Source organism: Oculina patagonica, chromosome 1, assembly GCF_052425735.1.
Source record: "Oculina patagonica isolate OP01 chromosome 1, crgOcupat, whole genome shotgun sequence".
Classification (NCBI taxonomy): Eukaryota; Metazoa; Cnidaria; class Anthozoa; order Scleractinia; family Oculinidae; genus Oculina; species Oculina patagonica.
In genome coordinates, this window is record NC_135758.1 from 11,501,987 (window position 1) to 11,522,809 (window position 20,823).

General features: G+C 38.1%; 2 protein-coding genes and 1 long non-coding RNA gene across 3 annotated transcripts; 2 read left to right on the forward strand and 1 right to left on the reverse strand.

The window, feature by feature from the left end:
• Positions 1–7,031: 7,031 nt before the first annotated feature.
• On the reverse strand, positions 7,032–7,452 carry LOC144648553 (uncharacterized). Its single transcript, XR_013569710.1, has 2 exons — positions 7,420–7,452; positions 7,032–7,383 (listed from the first exon to the last, which is right to left on the reverse strand). It is a non-coding gene; the product is annotated as an uncharacterized LOC144648553 (long non-coding RNA).
• Positions 7,453–8,608: 1,156 nt separating this feature from the next.
• Positions 8,609–9,894, forward strand: LOC144645019 (histamine H2 receptor-like). The gene has a single exon (XM_078504540.1). The coding sequence runs from the start codon at positions 8,609–8,611 to the stop codon at positions 9,500–9,502; it is 894 nt and encodes a 297-aa protein (XP_078360666.1). The 3' UTR covers positions 9,503–9,894.
• A 1,792-nt stretch (positions 9,895–11,686) lies between these two features.
• On the forward strand, positions 11,687–12,837 carry LOC144648561 (melanocyte-stimulating hormone receptor-like). The gene has a single exon (XM_078508090.1). It carries the CDS (start codon positions 11,860–11,862, stop codon positions 12,787–12,789), a length of 930 nt encoding a protein of 309 aa, XP_078364216.1. The 5' UTR covers positions 11,687–11,859; the 3' UTR covers positions 12,790–12,837.
• Positions 12,838–20,823: the final 7,986 nt, after the last annotated feature.

A 20,823-nucleotide genomic window follows, 5' to 3' on the forward strand; every position in this document is an offset into this window, starting at 1 on the left:
CACTTGTAAATTAGGAGTTGTGGACACAAATTGTGACAAGGAGCGAGGCGAGCCTGGGCGAGCCGAGCGAGTTGTCACGGTTTGTGCCACAACTCCTAATTTACAAGTGTGTCAAGCGACTTTTAAAGCTTTATTCATTATGTCAAAATCAGTCATCTTGAGTCCGCCGTGTTTTTTCTCACCGATGATAGTTGATTTTTTTATCTTTGCGGGTTTTCCATCCCAAATAAAGTTGAATATTAATTTCTCGATCTCTTTGATAAATTTTTCTGGGATAACAAGAACAGAGGCGTTATAGATTAATTTAGAAAGTCCGAAAGTTTTAACAATGTTTATTTTCCCGTAAAGTGTTAAATTTCTTCTTTTCCAACTGTTAAGGGTCTTTTCTAAGTTTCGGATTTTCTCTGCAAAGTTTAACTCGTTAGTTTTATTTGTGTCATAAGAAAAGAAAATACCAAGATCTTTTATTGGGTCCCGCGGCCAGCGGAAGCCAAAAGGAGTTTCAGCATTATTTTTCCATTGACCAAGCCACATTCCTTCAGACTTTGTGGTGTCAATTTCTAAGCCGGAGAGGTTTTTGAACTTATCAAGTAGAGTTAGCAGGTGGTCAACAGAATCCAGGTCACGTACAAAATCAGTGGTATCATCTGCATATAAAGAAACTTTAATTTCTTTCTCACCTACATTGATGCCTTTTATGGTGGTATCGTTTTTAATTGCCCTTGCGAGTATTTCTATGCCAATTACGAAAAATAGTCCGGACAAGGGACAACCTTGTCTTACACCTCTTTCTACGGTAAAAAATTCTGATGCGAATCCGTTATTGAGAACGCAGCTTGAAACATTGTTATAAAAAATTTTGACCCAATTTTGAATGTCAGGTCCGAAATTGAATTTTTTAAGGCAGCTGTTAATAAATTCCCGTTCAATGGTATCGAAAGCTTTCTTGAAGTCTATAAAAAGGGCGATTCCAGGAATGTTGTTCTCGTCTGTGTAATTCATGATGTCAGAAATTAAACGAACATTTTCACCAATATACCGGTTTTTGATGTAACCGGTTTGATCGGGGTTAATAACTTTTGGAAGAACCTTTTCTAGCCGTTTTGCAATGACTTTCGTTAAAATTTTATAATCAGTATTAAGAAGAGATATTGGTCTGAGATTGTCGAGTACAGTGGTGTCTTTGTTCGGTTTCGGGATGAGTGTAATAATTCCCCGTCTTTGAGATATCGATAGTTTTCCGCTATCGTAGGCATAATCAAAACATTGTAACATATCGGAGTGTAGTTCTTTCCAGAAGTGTTTATAGAATTCTGTCTGTAACCCATCTGTACCTGGTGATTTTTCGTTTTTGAACTCGTTTAAAGTTTTCAAGCATTCCTCTTGTGTCACTTTTCCCTCACACGATAACATGTCGTCATTTTCTAACGGAATGATGTTTTCTGTGAAACTGCAGAGAGGTTCGTCTAAAGTCGAAGATCTGTGCTTATTTGATGTATAGAGAGTTTTATAAAAGTGTGTTTGTTCCTGTAGGATTTTTGATTGGTCGTTAGTAAAACTGCCGTCTGAAAGTTTCAATTTTGTAGTTGTCTTTCTTTCAAAATTTCTTTTTTCTAAACCATAGAAATATCTCGTATTTCGTTCCCCGTGCTCATGCCACCTGACTTTGCTTCTAAGAATCGTACCATTCGTCTTATGTTGCATGATATTTTTTAAGCGGGATCTAACATGATAGATTTCGTTGATAGTTTGCTTGTTATTGGGTTGTTTTTCAGCCTTCTTGTAAAGTTCGTTGATTTGATTTTCCACATGTTGACAGGATTAGTTTTGTCGATGAGTGGGATTGTGTGGGAAGAGATGAAGGTATGTGTTAAACTTGGTTTAGAAAGAAGACATTTTAATCATATATAAAACTGTTTCTTTAATAGAAACCGGACTTAAATGTGTAGTTATTGAAGAATGCGCCAAGGTTTAACAGGAGATAGGATAATATGCGAGCCAGCAAGGCATGCGAGCCATTTGAGCCAGAAATCCCAAATCCCAATAAAAGGCTAACCGCAAGCTACCTAAACTAACTGTAGGCTAACCAGAGTATTATTTAGGCTAACCGGAGTGCTATGTAGGCCAACCAATGTGCTATTTAGGCTAACCTGAATGGCTTGCATGACTCACATGACTCGAGAGCCATGCGTCCCAGAAATCCCTAATCCCAATAAAAGGCTAACAGCAAGCTACCTAAGCTAGCTGTAGGCTAACCAGAGTGCTATTTAGGGTAACCGAAGTGCTATTTAGGCTAACCAATGTGCTATTTAGGCTAACCAATGTGCTATTTAGGCTAACCAATGTGCTATCTAGGCTAAACGAATGGCTCGCTAGTTCGCAGATTATCCGGACCCATTAAAAGCATAAAATTTTTAAAAGATAAAACTTGCCGTTTATATGCTATGATCAATTATTCCTTTTTATCTGGCTTTTATGTTAATTATCTTTTCATATTGTTGAAGTTAATAATTTGCAGATGTTCCTTTATCGCCTTTCAGGTAAGAAAATTAATTTTTATTCAGGCAATGCAATGTTTACATTTATCAAAGGTTTAAACAAATACTTAAAAGCTTTTTCTGAGTTGAACATTGTTTACAACCATTTTTCGCATTAATGTTGCTTCCTATGTTTATAGATGTAAAAACTCTGACAAAATTCAGGCATGAACGGGACCCTGTGCAGTGCTGTACACCCTGAGTAGAAATATGACTGTAAAATATGAAGATATACAAGTGAATATATTTAAAGAGCTGTGTGCTCAATAACGTGCACTTGACAGTTTTGCAAAATTAAAATTTCCTTCAAATTCGATCAAATTGTGTTTGTGGTAATATTTGTTTGGCTATAACGCGAAATTTACAATGTACCATGACAGCTCTATTATTAAAATAATGAGGTTGATCTATGAGTCACACAACAGCTGCACTTATGTTTTCGTAATCTAGAGTCATTTTAAATGTTTCCATATAAATTTTAACTCATATAATCCGATCGATATCGATTGATTTCATTTCATTACAATGTACGAAATTGGAACGCTACCCAAAAGAACATTTTTGGACTTGCAAGACTTTGGGTTCGTCAATATCCGCAATCGACTTTTAATAAAGGTGGATATGAGATGTGAGAGCTAAGAGATATGAGAGAGATAGAGAAACGAGTGGAATCTTCCACTTAATATCTTCTCTTCAAAAAACAAAATCTTATTGCAAGGCTCAGACGACTGCCAGCCTGTACAGTCTCAGAATCGTAAGACCATCTGACGGGGGAGAGAAGCGTTTTAATAGCGGCAAAATCGTTGAGGGTCGCCTTTGTATTTTATCATTAAGCTTGTGAAATGTGACATACGCGTTGAAATCGCATACGGCTTCGTCGCGAGTTTTGACGTTTTCTGCGGCAGATATTGCAGACAAAAACGAAGGAAATTCATTCACTCACAGTCACGAAATAAAATTCTTTTAAGAATTTAGCAAACATAAAATAAATCAATTACTCCTAAATTACATTAGTCAATATAGAATAATATATTGCTGTGTTTAGTGATAAAATGCTCTTAAACAAGTAGTAAAAACGGAAAACGGTTTCACCCTGAAGAAGGGGTATGCCCGAAGCTAAGCGTTTCTGTAAACTACACAAAATGACACTTTTTGCACCATTCTTTTATTTTTGTTTTTGTTTTATAGTACTATTTAGAAAGTGTCACGCATCAACTGGGAGTTTTTCTTTCCCGCATTCGTCAGTAAAAACGTGTCTGGGAGTTGCGATGGTCCAAAGGTTAGAGCGCCGGACTCCTGATCAAACGGTCCGAGTTAGATCCCTGGCCGGGGTCACTATGTTGGCAATACACTTAACTCTCATAGTGCCTATCTCCAACCTGGTGTATAAATGGGTACTGGCGAAAAAAGGTTGGTGGGGAGGGGGCGGGGGGTGGACTAGGATGGACTAGCATCCCAACCAGGGGAAGTAGAAATACTCACGGCCGCTTTATGGTGCAGAAACCAGGAGGCTTTCCCCTTTTCTAAAACGTATCTAAGTCTATTAATTAGGCTTAAGTTACCAACTGAGCTACGAGAGACTCGTGGTGAGCTGGGCCATTTACGAGGTTGATATGTGACACGCATCCTGCCTACAGCTAGGATCAGTATTATTTACTATGGCCTTAAGTGTACATTTTAAGTTACAAACTGGCATTTATTTGGATATCTGAAGTGAAAATGAGATCTGGCCTAAGTGGTTGCATATGACCAGAGAGAAAAGTCAAAATCTGGCAATTTTTTTGGAGGATATAAAATTACCATTTAAGTCAAAATCTGTCATTTTTTGGATCTGAAATTAAACTTAGACTCAATCCACCTGGTGAAATTTCTTTAAAAATGCATTAAATTTACGTTTTAAGTTACAAACTAGCACTTTTGTCGGGGAGGGGGGGGGGGGGGTACGTGAAGTGAAGATGAGGCGTGGTATAGGTGGAATCATGTCACAAGAGCGCCAAAAACGTACATTTTTTGCGGATTTGAAATTAAATTTAGGCAAAATCCACGTGGTGGACTGGATGATTGCATATCACCAGAGAGCCAAATGTACCATTTAAGACAAAAACCGGCAGTGATTTTTTGGATCTGAAATTAAACTTACATTAAATTGACGTGGTGGCATTTCTTCAAAAAGATCTCAAATGAATATTTGGAGTTACAAACTGGCACTTTGTGTGATATCTGAAGTAAAAATGGGACCTGATGTAGATGGTTGCATATCACTAGAGAGCCGAAAATGTACCATTTAAGTCAAAATGGGACAATTATATTTTTGTGGATCTGAGACTAAACTTAGACTTTATCCACGTAGTGGCGTTTCTTCAAAAAGGCCTTAATTTTACATTTTAAGTTACAAACTGGCATTTATTAGGATATCTAAAGTGAAAACTAGATCTGGCGTAGGTGGTTGCATATCACCAGAGAGTCAAAAATGTACCATTTAGGTCAAAATCGGACATTTTTTGTGTATGTGAAATTAAACTTAGACTAAATGAACGTGGTGGCATTTCTTCAAAAAAGTACAAAATGAAGATTTTGAGTTACAAACTGGTACTTTGTGTGGTATCAGAAGTGAAAATGGGATTTGGTGTGTGTGGTGAAATATCACCAGAGAGCCAAAAATGTACCATAAAGGTCAAAATCGGACATTTGTTTTGTGGATCTGATATTAAACTTAGATTTAATCCACGTGGCAGCGTTTCTTCAAAAAGTTCCAAAATGAAGATTTTGAGTTTAAAACTATCACTTTTTGTGGTATCTGAAGTTAAAATGAGGCTTAGCCTAAGTGATGGCATATCATCAGAGAGCCAAAACAGTAGAATTTGACTCACAATCTGGCATTTTTTGTGGATCTGAAATTAAACTTAGATTAAATCCACGTGGTGGCGTATCTTCAAAAAGGCCTAAATTGTACATCTTAAGTTGCAAACTGACATATATTTGGATATCTGAAGTAAAATTTGATCTGGTCTAGGTGGTTGTATATCACCAGAGAGCCAAAAATGTACCATTTAAGTCACAATCTGGCAGGTTTTTGTTTTGTAGATCTGAAATTAAACTTAAACTAAATGTATGTGATGGCATTTGCTCAAAAAGGTCTAAAATGAAGTTTTTTTTAGCTACATACTGGCACTTTTATGGTATCTAAAAAGAAAATGAGGCTGAGCTTAAAGGATGATATATAACCAGAAAGCTTAAAAAGTAGAATTTGACTCACATTTCGTTCCCCTGAAAACGTTGCCAGACGATCAGCAGAAAGAAGACGTTGAAAAGATTAATATGCCACGAGTGTGGAACACATGGCCGCCCAGATACCGGTTGGGCGGTCTTACCACTGAGCTACGAGAGACTCGTGTTGAGTTGGGAAATTACTAAACAGCAGGAAATTGTAAACTAGAAATGCATTAGATTGCAATCTGTATTGATTCAAGAAAACAGTAATTATTATGTCAGAAAACTTGGATCTAGGGATCCAGCAGAAAATTTGGGATTGTAGATTGCATGTAAACCGCTATGTGTTGGTAATATCTGCATTGGGAATGGGATTTTGTCACTGGGAATGGGATTTCAGGTAACATTTGGGCTGGGAACTGGGATTTGGGCAAAATTTTGGCTGGATGTCAGATGGAAAGAGGATACAAATAAGTGTCATGATAATCAAAATACTCCTGCTCTTCGAGATCTACGAGGCTTGTTAAACACCGATTCATCTTCACAAAGCTTAATGCTAATTATATTGTGCCGCTTCATTGTGTAAAATACGGAGGCACACTATAAAATGGGGCTACGCACCCTGAAAAACCGGGGCTCATTTGCCTATTAAAAGACAATAGACAATAGCTGACAATGGTGAAGATTATTTCACCATGCATAATTAATTACGCGCCGCTAGCAAATCGGTAAACTCTCGGATGTGCAGTTCAGTTCATATTGTTTTAAAGAAACGGCAAAACACTTAGAAAATTTTGACTGTGGAACCTGCTGTATTTTCGTTTTATACTATCAATTTTCTGGAGTAATTATTGACTTTCTCGTTTCCCGGTAACTGACTCCAGATCCACATTCATTCCATTTCAACAGAAACCCATAAGGGTTGAAACGTGTAACTCCCTATGATTCGCATTGTACAAAGCGTTTGCACATTCGTTTAGGCTAAGTACCATATTTGGAAAATCACGAGAAACATTTAACCAATCACAATTGCTACATTTGGATTGAATTCACAGCGCGCGCTAGCTCGCGCTCGATGGCGTAATCTTGTTTTTGAACAAGCTTGGTTAAATTTGGTTTAATTCTCCTGTTTCATCTTCTTGAAGTAGTCTGGAGAACTTCACTTCGATACACTTTATGTGTAACGGGGCGGACGTTGACATCATTCTTTCTGTTTTATCAAAGTTCTATTTACCAACGCCGCGACGGAGAAATGTTTTATATTACGGAAACTCCAAGCATCTATCGATTCTGCTTTCTTTATTAACTTGAAATTTCGTAAAAACTGAAATACAATAGGCGAAATAAAGGCTATTACTAGTAAATCTAAGCTTAATTAAAACGATTCTTTACTTGAGCACGTGGGGCGTGCATAATGACAATTCTAAACAACATAAATTTATATGAGTGTAATAAATCTGCTTTCGACGTAATTCGTTTCGATTAATTTCACGGTCCTAAGATATTACAATTACAAAATAGATCACATACCTCTTTCCCCGCTCTTACATTCGGTTTTACAACAATCCTTCGATCAGTCTATCTTTCTTTCTAATGTTGTGCGACTAACACGTGTCTTGTGGATCGAGAGAATGAACTAACACTTTCCGTTTGTGGCTACAAAAGTATGTACTCGAAAACAAAGAGGTATTAATCGGCATAATAACGGAAATCACGCAATCACGCAATCACGCAATCACGCAAACAAAACTTATAAATAGCGTTCGTTACATTATGTATTTCTTTAGTTTCTGTAAAAAATTTACGGCGTTTAGGTCGAAATTCAAGCAACTTACCGCAAAACCAAAAATTATGTTGCGTGTGTCATAACGTGTATAAAGCATTCGCGTGCAAATTCTTCGTGTTTCCAAATATGGTACTTAGCAAAATGAATATTCAAACGCTTTGCGCGCGCGTTACACGTTTCAACTCTTATGGATTTCTGATTTCAATCATACCAGTGGGATATCTGAAAGAAGATTAGTCTGCCAGCTTATTTTTGTTTGCTCGCAATAAGCGTAAGCATAAAAGCTGGAAAATTGTGTGTCTTAATTTTCGTAGAATTGTTTTGAGTTATTTAAACACCATTGTCATAGATCGATTATGGCTACATTAATGACTCATCTATGACACTAAACATCGCGGAGAGACGGATAAACGCAGTTCAAACGCTCGCACGGCAATTTGAATTTCAAATTTAAAGTTATCTTAACTGGATAAATTATCCCACGGCAGCAACCTTCAAAAAAACTGATGATTGCAAGATAATTATTTCACTGAGTATACAACTCTAAGTAAATTGGGACGAAGTTAGCTGAGGGATTATATCTTTCATATCTTGTCCCGGAGCGAACCACTTCCCAATAAAAATACGCGACAGTTTGTCGACAGTTGGAATAAAATGGCACAGAAGAGTTTGTTTTCCAGCCAATTGAAGAAAAACACTTCATTTTTTTTTAATTATAAGAAAAACATCAGCTTTTGCTACCAGCAAAAAAGAGCTAAAGTTAATTGCTAAAGAGCCATTATTAATATTCTGGCAATTAAACATTAAGGCATTAGATGACTTCAAGCCCAAGATGTTTAATTAGAACGGGCATGAAAACAACTTCCTCAGTGCAGCTGGTTGTCAGCGAAAAAAATTTTGCAAGACAATTACGAGAGCTGTCTTTCGGTAAAAAAGAAATCTGATAATCAGTATACTATGTGATCAGTTATTCTTTAGCGGACGGCCAAACAAATTTTGACTTGAACGATTTCAGAGAAAATTCTTGTTCGCCATGGTTTCCCAGTTTTGTGCTCAGCTTTTAGAAAAATATAAAATGCTCGTACTTCGTTATGAAACATTTATGTTAGCATTGTGCGTGTTAATCGTGGCGTTTTCTGTCGTGGCAACGTTTGGAAATCTCCTTGCAATTCGCGCCTTGTGGAAAGCCTCGACGATACCCAACACTTTGACGAAGTTGTTCCTGAGTCTTGCTGTCTCTGATCTTACCATGGGACTGTTTGCTCAACTAATGTTTGGTGTTATCTTAGCGAAGATGTTAAATATGGCAGCCAGTGGAAACTTTAACTTCGAATTCTACTGTCCATATATCTTATCTGCAGCTTATTTCTTCCTTTTTCTACTGGCTTGTGCATCGTTCCTAAATGTAACCGCCATTGCTGTGGACAGACTTCTCGCTATTTCGCTTCATCTCCGATATCAAGAGATTGTGACGCCAAAACGTGTCATAATAACTTTGGTGTTTTTATGGTTTACAAGTGGCATAGCTGCCTCCATATTCACATCACTTCCTAACAGAAATTCAAGAGTGTCCAATATTATTGAATTTGTTGGTCTCTTCGTGACAGCTGCGGTTTACTTTCGCATTTACAAAGTTGCAAGGTATCATCAGAATCAGATTCAAAACCAATGGCAACTACAAAACGGTCAAACAATGGCGGTACTCCGCGAGAAAAAGTCAGCTATAAACGTTTTGTTTTTTTATGCTGTTTTTCTTGTTAGTTATTTGCCACATTTATGTTGTTCAATTCTGTTGTTATATAAAGATATTCCCTCAACATCGTTTCAAGCAGCACACGAAGCCTCGCTTTTCTTAGTTCTGTTGAATTCTTCGTTAAACCCGCTCGTTTACTGTTGGCGATACCGCGAGATTCGCGAAATAATGAAAAGCACAGCAAAGAGCGTAATTTGCATCACCTTGACCGGCTAAAATTCATAAAGTGTGTTTGCCAAAATAGGTACTGCACATTAATGTGCATAAATTTAATGATGATGACCGAAAATCTTTAATTACACGATATATCTTTAAATGAAAACTTGCTATCTTTTTTAAATAAAAAAATTGCTTTTATCGTTAATTGGACAAGGCTGTAAGTGAAAACTTGCCATTTTTCTTTCTTATGACTGATTGTCCATCGTCTCACACTTTTGTCATGCTGTCGATCGTTCTATTCTGCAGGTGTCTACTACATCAGTGTTTTCTATTAATTATTGATGCTTCGTTTTCACAAAACATTCACAGATCATGCGCAAACGTTGTTTTAATTAATCATGGTCAACTTGTGCTGTGAACTGTATATGCTAGTATTATATAATCTACAAACGGAAATAAAAAAATATTACAATTAACTTGTCTATTCTCTCCTTCAATCTTAATCTTCAATTAAGAAGTCAAATGGGATAGATTTTAACTTGGAATGCATTTTGCGCCGCGATCGTGCGATGCGATGTATTTTTCTTGATAAATGTTTTATTTGTTGATTTATACTACTTTGGGGAGGCGCGGTGGCCTAATGGTTAGCGCGCTCGACTCCGAGTCGAACGGCCCGGGTTCGAGGCCTGGCCGGGGCGCTGCGTTGTGTTCTTGGGCAAGACACTTTACTCTCACAGTGCCTCTCTCCACCCAGGTGTAGAAATGGGAACCGGCGAATTTACTGCTGGGGGGTAACCCTGCGATGGACTAGCATCCCATCCAGGGGGGAGTAGCAATACTCCTAGTCGCTTAATGCTACGGAAACCGGGATAAGCTCCGGCTGTATGAGCCTCATGGCTCGGACACAGACTTTACTTTTTATACTTGTGCCTCGTCGATACTCACTAATTTAAAGAATAAGACAAAAGCATGAGCGCAAGTATAACAGCTCTTATTTTATTGGACGGCTTGGACGCAAGCATAAGCAAAGACGCAAGCTCAAGGATCAAAATGTTTCCATTTATTGTGCTTGCACTTGTGCTTGCGTTCGTGTTAAAACAAAACATCGCATAAGCACAAGAAAATTATATACGTTTGGCAGTGTCTAGCCAATTAAGGCACTCGTTCCAGCATTTGAACAAAGTCGCAGAGGCCGCGGTTGATTTTGATCAACGTTTTCCAAGGTTGTTCGGATGAATGTAGACAAAAAAACAAAAAGGCACAAGCCTTGCGGAACTCGAGTAGCGAGAGATATGGAGATGAATGCGCATTCCTTAATAATATCTATAGCTCGAAATGTTTCGTTTTTCTCCTTTTTTACAGTCGCTTTGGCTTTCTTTGTCACAAAAGTAGACAAAACAAGAACACTCGACGCCTGAGAGTTTCTCCCGTAATATTCGCCGAGAGAACGAACTCGAGAACGGAGCCTTCAGACTAGGAAACATCGTAATTTTACGCTAGTGCTTGTGCTTATGTGGACGTTCGTTTTCACTTGGCACAAACTACTTATGCCTGTGATTGTGTTTGTGCTTTTGTCGCTAGTAAAAACCAGGCTTTAGTCTTTCTTCTGCAGATCCCACATCCCTCGGTAAGAGGGGACTCTCAACAAGACTCGATCCTTTCAACTACCGGAAACCGATCGGACACGCCACCACAGAGCTACAGGAGACTCTGGCTTCTTTCTTAAAAAAAAAACCTTTAAGAAAGATTGTGACAATATAATATTCATTTCACTGGGTACACGACTCTTAGCCATTAGACACCTAAGGTAATAAACTACTCTTTATTATTGGAAATCCGCGATTCTGATTGGTTCTCCCATTGTTTTCTTTTCGCAGATAAAACACGATTGCATGCACGTTGCTCTTTTAAGGGACAATCATTAACTCAGCTGCGCCTCGTTTAATATTCGCCCATAGAAAAGTCGGGCTTATAGTCTTATTGTTAATTGGAAAAACAACATGTCTGCAGCTGGTATATAAAGATGTGGAGGACGTTGTATTCCAGGCGCCAGTAGAAGAGAAACACTTCAAGCTCATTAATTTGAAAAATATAAATTTCTCCTATCGGCGAAGCGGTTCCTAATAAAAGCTTTTACTTAATTACTGAGAAAGCATTATCAATATTTAAATATTTGATATTAACATAAAAATGACTCCAGGCCCAAGCTGTTTACTTATTATGGAAACAGAACAGGCAAGATAACAACTAACTGACAGCTTATTGTCTTTTACAGTTGGAAGAGGAAATTAGAGAAAGGGTGATATTTTGTAAATTTTTGCGTCGGCCGGCGGTTTCTGTGTCCAGACAAACGAACAGCTTTAACCTCAAATAAAAGAAGCGAAAAAAAAAAATATCAGATTCTCAAGCTCGTCATGGTTGCTCAATTCTGCGCACAACAGTTGGGGAAATTTAAAACAATTCTACTTCATCATGGAACTTTAATGTTAATTCTGTGTGTGTTAATCTTGACTTTTTCTGTTGTGGCAATTCTTGGAAATCTCCTTGTCATTCGTGCTTTGTGGAAGGCCTCATCGATACCCGACACTTTGAAGAAGCTGTTCCTAAGTCTTGCGGTTTCTGATCTTACAATGGGATTATTTGCGCAACCGATGTTTGGTGTAACACTCGCTGTCATGATAAACGTGGCAGCAAGAAGAGACTATAACTTGGACTTGTTATGCACGACTCCAACAGTTGTACTCGTCGTAAGTTTTTCATTATTTCTTCTGTCTTGTGCATCGTTTTTAAATGTAATCGCCATTGCTGTCGATAGACTCCTCGCAATTTTCCTTCATCTCCGATATCAAGAACTTGTGACTCCAAAACGTGTTTCAATTACCTTGCTGTCTTTATGGTTAACAAGTGGTGTTGCTGCTTCCATACACATATCACTTCCCAATAACAATGACAGGGTATCCGATGTTCTTTTATTTTGTGGCCTTCTTGTGACAACTGTGGCATATATTTACCTTTACAAAACTGTAAGATATCATCAGAATCAGATTCAAAGCCAACGTCAGCTTCATCAGGATCAAGCAATGGACGTTCTCCAACAAAAGAAGTCGGCCATTAACGCTTTGTTTGTTTATGTTGTTTTTCTTGCGTGTTATGTTCCATATTTCTGCTGCACAATTTTGCTAATAGTGGATAGATTTCGAGTACCATTTTTAGCGGCTTATCAGGTCTCGCTGTTCTTGGTTATCCTAAACTCTTCAATGAACCCGATTGTTTATTGCTGGCGATATCGTGAGATTCGCAATTTGGCAAAGAGCATAGTAAAGGGAATATTGCGTATTACTTAAATAGAATAGTGGACTGATTACTATGAAATTGTGAGAGAAATGATGCTAATCGGCTCAGAAGTGACACAGGCTAGTCAGAAAAAAAAAATTCGCAGTTTTCCTATCAGAAGTGAAACCTTAATCCTTCCGTACATTCGTCAGACGTTCTATCAATGTGCTATACGAGACTCGTAGGAGATAGACCATATAACTAGGTTCAAATGAGACAAACTTTAATTTTCCCATGCTGTCAGAATTGGTTTTGTCGATGGGTGGTAATGTGTGGAAAGACATGATGGCGTTACACTTGGTTTAGAAACGAGAAACATATTAATCTGACATGATAGATAAAAAACTGTGTCCTTGATAAAACGGGTCTAAAATATGTAGTTATTGAAGAATGCGGCAAGGTTTAACAGCACAGAATGTAAACATAAAACTTGCAGTTCATATGCAGTGAGTGATTATTCATATTATTCATATTATTTATGCACTGAGTGATAATTCAGATAATGATGATTCATATTATCTTGCACGTATGTTAATAACCTTGTCCTATTGTTGAAGTTTATATTTTGCAGGTGTTCTTATATTGCTTTTCATGTTCACGTTAATAAAAGGTTTCAAGAAATGATAAAAAGCTGTTCAGAGTTAAGCACTGTTTACAGTCATTTCTTACATTGATGTTACTTCCCATGTTAATTGAAATAATACATAATTTATTGTTATGCTGTTTTGAAAATAAACTCTTAAAAAAATTCAGGCATGAACGGGATTCGTACCCATGACCTGTATACAAATACAGTGTTATACCAACTGAGCTTGTATTGTATCCGTAAAAGATGAAAAGAGTGCATATATGAAATATCTATACTTGAACTATCGCAGAAAGATCAAATACATGAAAGATTATCTCAGTTATATAATATTATTAATATAATATTATAAAAAACTAGCAATGGTATATTGCAATTTATAATTAAGTTTTCATATAACGCGCGCTCTGATTGGCTGAAACAGTGTACTTTATCAGAGTCCAGATGTACGGAGGAAATGTCACGCCATCGACCCAATATGGCCGACCACTATTCCCGAACGTCTTTCTCGGGTTTTGTCTTGACCCTGACATCTTCTTTGACCTGGAAAAACGAGAATGAAAACGAGATTTTAGCGTCAGTTAATTTAAAACGTCCTGTTCCTAACAGCACAAATTGCACGGCGATAGAAAGTGAAATTTCGGTACAAGTTACGGAAAAAACACCGAGCCGAAAAGTAAGCTTAACAACAAAACAAACAACCAAAGATTTGTAAACAACTCAAGGCCGAAATTGAAGACATTATAACGAAAGCAGAAACGAAAAACACGAAAGATAGTACAAAATGGGCTATCTGAGTTTTTGAATATGAGTTTCACATTATTGAAGTACGGAATTTTAGATTAAACACGCACAGCTACATTTTCGTGTAAAAAAACAAATAAAACAAACAAACAGCAATTCAAAAAACAGAAAACTAAATTAGCTAGCGAATACACACACAACTCAGACTTATCACATACTGAATAATTTTTTCTGGCGTTTTCAAAACAGCTTGGTGCCGTGAAAGAAAAATTGCCAAAAGCCTTCACAAAATGACCAACAAAGAAGCTAGACAACAACCTCGGTAAATTCTACGCCGAAGCTCGAACAAAAGACGGTGAACTTTACTCGAGGTCATCGCTTCTTGGATTTCGCAACGCTATCGAGAGACACCTAAACAATTCACCCCTAAACCTAGGAATTTTTATTGCAAAAGGGGTTGAATTTCAAGCTTCAAATAAGCTGCTGCAAAGTTAGAAAAAATTGAACAAGCGCGAAAACAAAGAAAACATCGAACACAAGTTTACCTGTCATTCCAGAAGCAGACGTCCAGAAATTAAAAACCTCCAATGCAATTCAGGAAGACAATCCTGTTCCTATATCCTTTCCAGTGCGATAGGTGGAAGGCCACAGCATTCACAGCAGCCGACTCTAATTTTTCCCTTGAATCCGATGGTTGTAAATGATTCGCGAAACACGCCGCACGGCCACATTTTGTGAAGTACCGGCCACAAGCTTTAAGCAATTTGTTTTTCTAGTTGTCAAGTTAACAACGTGCAAGTTTTCATGGGCCAGAATTCAGCCGGTTTTCATTGAACAGTCTACTTTTCTATCCTGTGTTGTACTAAAAGTCCTAAGAACTTCAAGGACTCGTGTTAAAATTCGGATTCCACTTGACGTTTTCAGCTTGTGGATTTCTGAACTTTGATGGTTTCAAACTTGGTTTGACAGCTGTTGACAGCTGATGTCTTATTCAACCAATCAAATTCTTTTAACCATTCTAACAAGTTTTGTGATTGGCTAATTGTTGCGTACTTTATCAGAGTACAGATGTACGCTGACGCCACTTCTATTCGTTTGAAAAAAGTTTGTTTTGAAAATAATTGCGCGAATTCGTGGGGAAATTAATGAATTTCTTAAGAGTGAGTCCGCACGAGAACCATGCAGGCGAGTCTACAGCGCATCTCACCGATTTCCCTCAAATTTGGCACACTTGTGTAACTTCACTAGTACATTAACCATGTGCAATATTTTGGTTCAATTGTTTATTGTTTTGGAGAAATGTCAATCAAACTGTCAGACAGTGGAAAGTACTTAAATTTGACCTAAAAATATTTACCATGTTTGATCCCCTGCTACAAGCTAAATATAAAAAGAAATGATACGAAACTTGTACATAAGACAAATCAAGTCCCGAACAATAGAAAAACGTTCAGTAAACTTGTGTCATTTGCTCCGTTTGGCTGAAAGCAAAATTCCAAATCTCCTTATTCAATTCGTATCAAAAAAGTCGGGTTTCAAAAGTCGTTGTTTGTAGACATGCGGCGTTTCTTCGATCGAATTTGAAAGTATCAATAGATTGCCAAGGAAATGGTGTCCCTATTTATCAAATAAAATCTCTGTTAAGTTTAAGAGGAATTACAGGTTCGCATCAATAAATGGTGTTAACTTCGTGACAATATGCAAATGAGCTCAACACGGAAATCGTGATAAGTTCAGAGTTTGTAAAATATAAACTAAATAAAATGTTGCTATAAGAAGTAAAACATCGTTATGAAGCTTTTTTCATAAAAATACTTTTAAATCGTTAGTAGTTTTAACTACTGGAAGTCGTTGGCTGGTAATAAGCAAATTAAACAAATTCAAACGAACACAAAGGTCATACCGACCTGCATAAAAGTCATTTCCTTCAAGGGTTTTTGGCATCGCCCTCTTGGTGTGTAAGCTGCGTTTTGCCGTATTTGCCAGCACCATAGTAATTTAAGAACAGATGTTATCAAAACAAGTTGGCGGCGAGGCATCAAATATAATATCCACCGATCATGAAAACCGACTTGTTTTAGAATTCGGTCGCGTGTTTTGTTCACATATAAAAAACATGTTTCCACTGCAAAGAAATTATGTAGTCATCGTTTTCATCCAGTAAGAATCTGCGGCACAAGTGGTTTTTGGTGCTGTCGTTCTTCGAAGAACACCGACAATAGTTGATTGCGTGACAGACCGACTTGTGAATTTTATCTCAAATTTCATGTCTCAAATTTCACTCTGACTCAGATCATATTGCGATCGTCATGGCTTCGTTTATGTGCTTTCAAGAAGGACCTGACATTCAGGGGCCATAGGATATGTATTGAGTCATCTATAAATGATCCAATACGCCACAAATCGCCATGGCTTTAATTTTCCACCTTTTTTAATTTTGAAAATCTGAAATCGAAAAATTAGCCTTTAATACCGACTAACCGTAAATAATCTTAAAAACGCCAGGGCTTTTTAATTTAAGGGGTACATGCGGGAGTTTTAAATAAATATGAGGCGTTTAGTAGAAAAGGGGCATTCATTTCACCAGGAGCCCATGATTTCACTCTAACTGTAACGAAACAAATAGACAAACAAGTACCGTATTTACTCGAATGAGCGCCGCGGCGCTTATTAAATTTTTCGCCTTTCAAGTGCGGTGCTTATTCGAGGGCGGCGCTTATTTGAGGGCGGCGCTTAATTAAAATTTGGACGCCTCAAAGAATGTAATATTTAACAGTGATTAAAAATAGCGTCTTTTGATTGTCAGAATTCGTCTCTTGCTGAAGAGAAAAGTGGCGCTAGCTGTCCTGGCAAAGTTCGTGGCCTTCACAACATTTACAAAACCACATATTGGTAGAATGCTGGATAGAAAACTAATGGGCGAGCGGTAAAACAATCACTCTGAACTGCAAAACATCGTTTTGAAGGAAAGAAATGTCTAAGTTTGCTTTAGAGTTGCTTTGTAGTGTTGTTTTTTTAGTTTAACGGAATTCCTCGAATAAGCGCCGCATCGGTACTGCGGCGCTTATTCGGGGGCGGCGCTTATTAACCTTTTGGTCCCAAATGCGGCGCTTATTTGAGGGCGGCGCTTATTCGAGTAAATACGGTATGTAAATATGACGCGTAGTTTGCTCCCGGATAAAGATAGAAAACAGATTTTGTGAGTAGGAGACTACTCTAATCTTTTCTAATGCAAAGCCTAAAGATGTCGTTCACAGATTGTTCGATATTGATGTCTTCATCGTCATCGCATCGGGGTTAACCATGTTGGCTAGCTAGCTCCTTTGGTCCCTTCGATGTCCGAGTGAATCAATTAACTAACTAAAGAAAATTGCATGTTTTTTACTCCATGAAACGTTTACTTGAATTTTGAGGCGAATATATTTTTTTCTTTTTTTATTGAGGAGGGGGAGGGGGGGGGGGTGATGGGGGGAGCAGGGGTGTCTATTAGACACGGGACGTTTATTAGTAGAGGCCTCTAATACAAATTTTACACCTCAGGGGGAGGCGTTTATTTGAGAGTGGGGCGTTTATTAAATCATTTACAGTATTTCACTCATTTACATTTATTCTAAGGATTGCCTACAGGAAAGATAAAATAGAACAAAAGAGTATGATTATGAGTGTCATTGAAAACGAACTTTCAACAACTTGGTCAAGACAAAGACGAATCATGAGTTGTAAAAAGGCACGCTGATCTACACTTATACAAATATTTAATTCCGTCGATACGTCGGTCCGTCATTCTAGCTTTAAATTAGGAAATCAGTAGGAGCACTATCAGAGATACAGGTGATTCCAAATTTGTTGAAATTGTTCTGGATCCTTGTTCCCAGGGTCTTCGTTCCCCTAAACCAGCGGTTGATAAACGAGTTTAGATATTAAATTTCGTTCCAAGAACTTGCGCATTTTCCGTCAGCCTTGACCGAACTGGGCCGTCCTCTGCCCTCTGGGCCATTTATGGTTCCGGTTTAATTGTGCGCATGCACCGGAGACTTGAGATGGAATGATCCGTTCTCGCTCCCAGAGTCTACGGTCCTTCTATTCTGCGCCAGGGATCGAGACCTCTGTCGTTAATGTCTGTTAAGCTACGCAACGGATTGAAGGCGGGGTTTGGCTGGGAATGAAAAGAAATGAGGCACCATCGGAGTGGCCCCGAGGCGAAAGCGGAAACCCGACTGAGAGGTAAGTGCTTGGACGGTTGCTATAGAAAACGGCTCCACATCGAGGCCCTTTGAGTCACACTAGGGCTTTCCACAAGTAAAGTTGCTCGGCAACTTTTTGGCCTTTTTTCATGTTTCGAGCAACTTTTTCCCCCTTGGAGCAACTTTTTTCCTCTCGAGCAACTTGTTGCATTTTGAGCAATTTCCAGACCGAAGATTTCCGAAGATTATACGAATGCTGTTCTAAGGCAAAACGAACGTTTCCGAAGACTTTCGAGGGACATCTGAAGACGTTTCAACATTCGGCTCATTCTGTATAAAACATTACAAAACTCGTCAGCAAACTTGACGTCATCAATATCTTCACGATTTTTCCCAGCTAAAGGAATCCTTGTTACTTAACAAAATAATATTCCCTTTAATATGTTATTTAGATACTTTTGCTGTCAAAGGGAAATTAGCATATATTTAGAAAAAAATTCTTTTAGTTAGAAGTAGCGTTTTGGATTTTTTGGAGCAACTTTCGAGCAACTATGAAGCAACGTTTTTGGATTTTTGGAGCAACTTTTTGAGATATTACGGGCAACTTTTTGGGAAATCTCGAGCAACTTGTGGAAAGCCCTAAGTCGCACTGCCCGAAGCCAGTGGAGAGCACGGATGAAAGAAAGAGGGATATAGTGAAGGCTGAGAGCAACGAAAAAGAAACTACTTGCAGCAAGCGAGCAAGAATGCAAATATACGCGTCAGCATGACGACATGTCGACAGCGCACGAAAGACATGATCCACGAGGGCGAGGCTGCACCAGGCACGAACTCAAACCAGTTTAAATTCGTGCGACTGATCGCAGTGACAAAATGAGTGAAAGCAGCCTTGTCGCAGCGTGTGTGCACTTCTGCGACAAAATGTAAACTAACCAATGAGAGAGCTTCATGTATTGAATTCAAAAACTAGTTTTCATTCTCCCTCTTCCAAATTCGCTGCAGGTGCACCGAACAAGCGTCTTGTTGCAGGGACTTTTTGAAGTAGTACACACGAAGCGATTTGTCGCTTAGTGTTTTCATTAATTTGAAAGTAATATTGTGTATAAGCTACTTTAACTTTTTCATATATCACATTGATCTGCAATATGGTACGAACAGGAGCTAGAGAGATGGTGGATATAACCCCAGTGTATAAAGATTGAGTGAAGTCCAATTGGGTATGTAATTATACGCGTTATTAACAAAATTGAACTGCGCGGTCGTTCGATTTTGTTAACAAGGCCTTTGAAAGACCTTTCAATTGGCATTAATGGTTTTGACATCCACACTATAAATCAAACATTCAGTTAGGGAAGCAATGTTCATTACTTTTTGGAGGAGTGGCCAAGTGGGATCAAAAATCCTGAAAAAAAAATTGTTTGCAATAGCAAAATGCCCACATAAATTGTTTGAAGACATCAAAAATCATTGTCTGCAGAAAGATGCAGCTGGAAAAATTGTTTGGACAGAGAGCGCCACGGAAAGAAATCGTCTGTACTGTACTATACTACGCTTCGAGTAAAACAATGGTCCATTCCAGCGTTTCGATCGAGCACTGAGGCAAGTCTTGAGAGACTGGGTACTAGTCCAAAACAACATGGCGCCCGGGTGAAAAGTAACTTACCAGGCTTATGAAAATGTGAAGTACTGAGGCCATCGCTTACGAGAAAAGTGGAAACTAAATCCTTGCAGAATTGTTTGTGAACATTATAACTACCAGGTAGACAGGAGTGAGCGACGTTTTCTCTTTCCAATCTGCACGTGAAGATACGCTTGAATTCGATCGATGATGAACATGTCAAGTGGCTTGTTTACCTTTTCTCACGCTGTAAGTCTGTATTCATGGGCACTAAATAGCCGGATAATTAACATCACGAACCACTTTAGATGCTAAAAGGTTTATTGGATTTATGTAAGCGGTATTTCTCACGTCCTCAGCCGACCTATCCATCATGTTATGAAACTCGTTCTAAAACTTTCAGAACTTTGCTTTTGTTTTGCTCACATGTAGCACATTTGTGTACGCTAAAATCATACGTGCCGATTGAACTTAACATACTTTTTTGACTTTAATTTATTATTTAGTAAATGTTTTACAAAATAATGGCTAATGGAACCATCAGAATAACGCCGCATCGGCGATATTATAACGTAATTTTACCCTAAAATCTCTAGTGTCACGCATTGCCCGAAATACCTTATTTTTAAAATAGGTTTACTACTAAACGTGAGAGCGATGAAAAATCTTGATGATATCATTTAAATTGTACTAGGTGATACTAATTACAGTGGAATTTTTATATGGGAAGCTTCAATTCTTGCAGAGATATTTTGGTCGGAAGATGGGTCAAAATTTAGGTATTTTTTGGCTCAAAACCGACCATGGGCACGTTGACCACGATATCTTCCACACGTTAAAGAATTTTGCGATAATATTTTACCTACAGCATAATCATCTCATTATGTAGCCCCATGCAAAATATAAAGGAAAT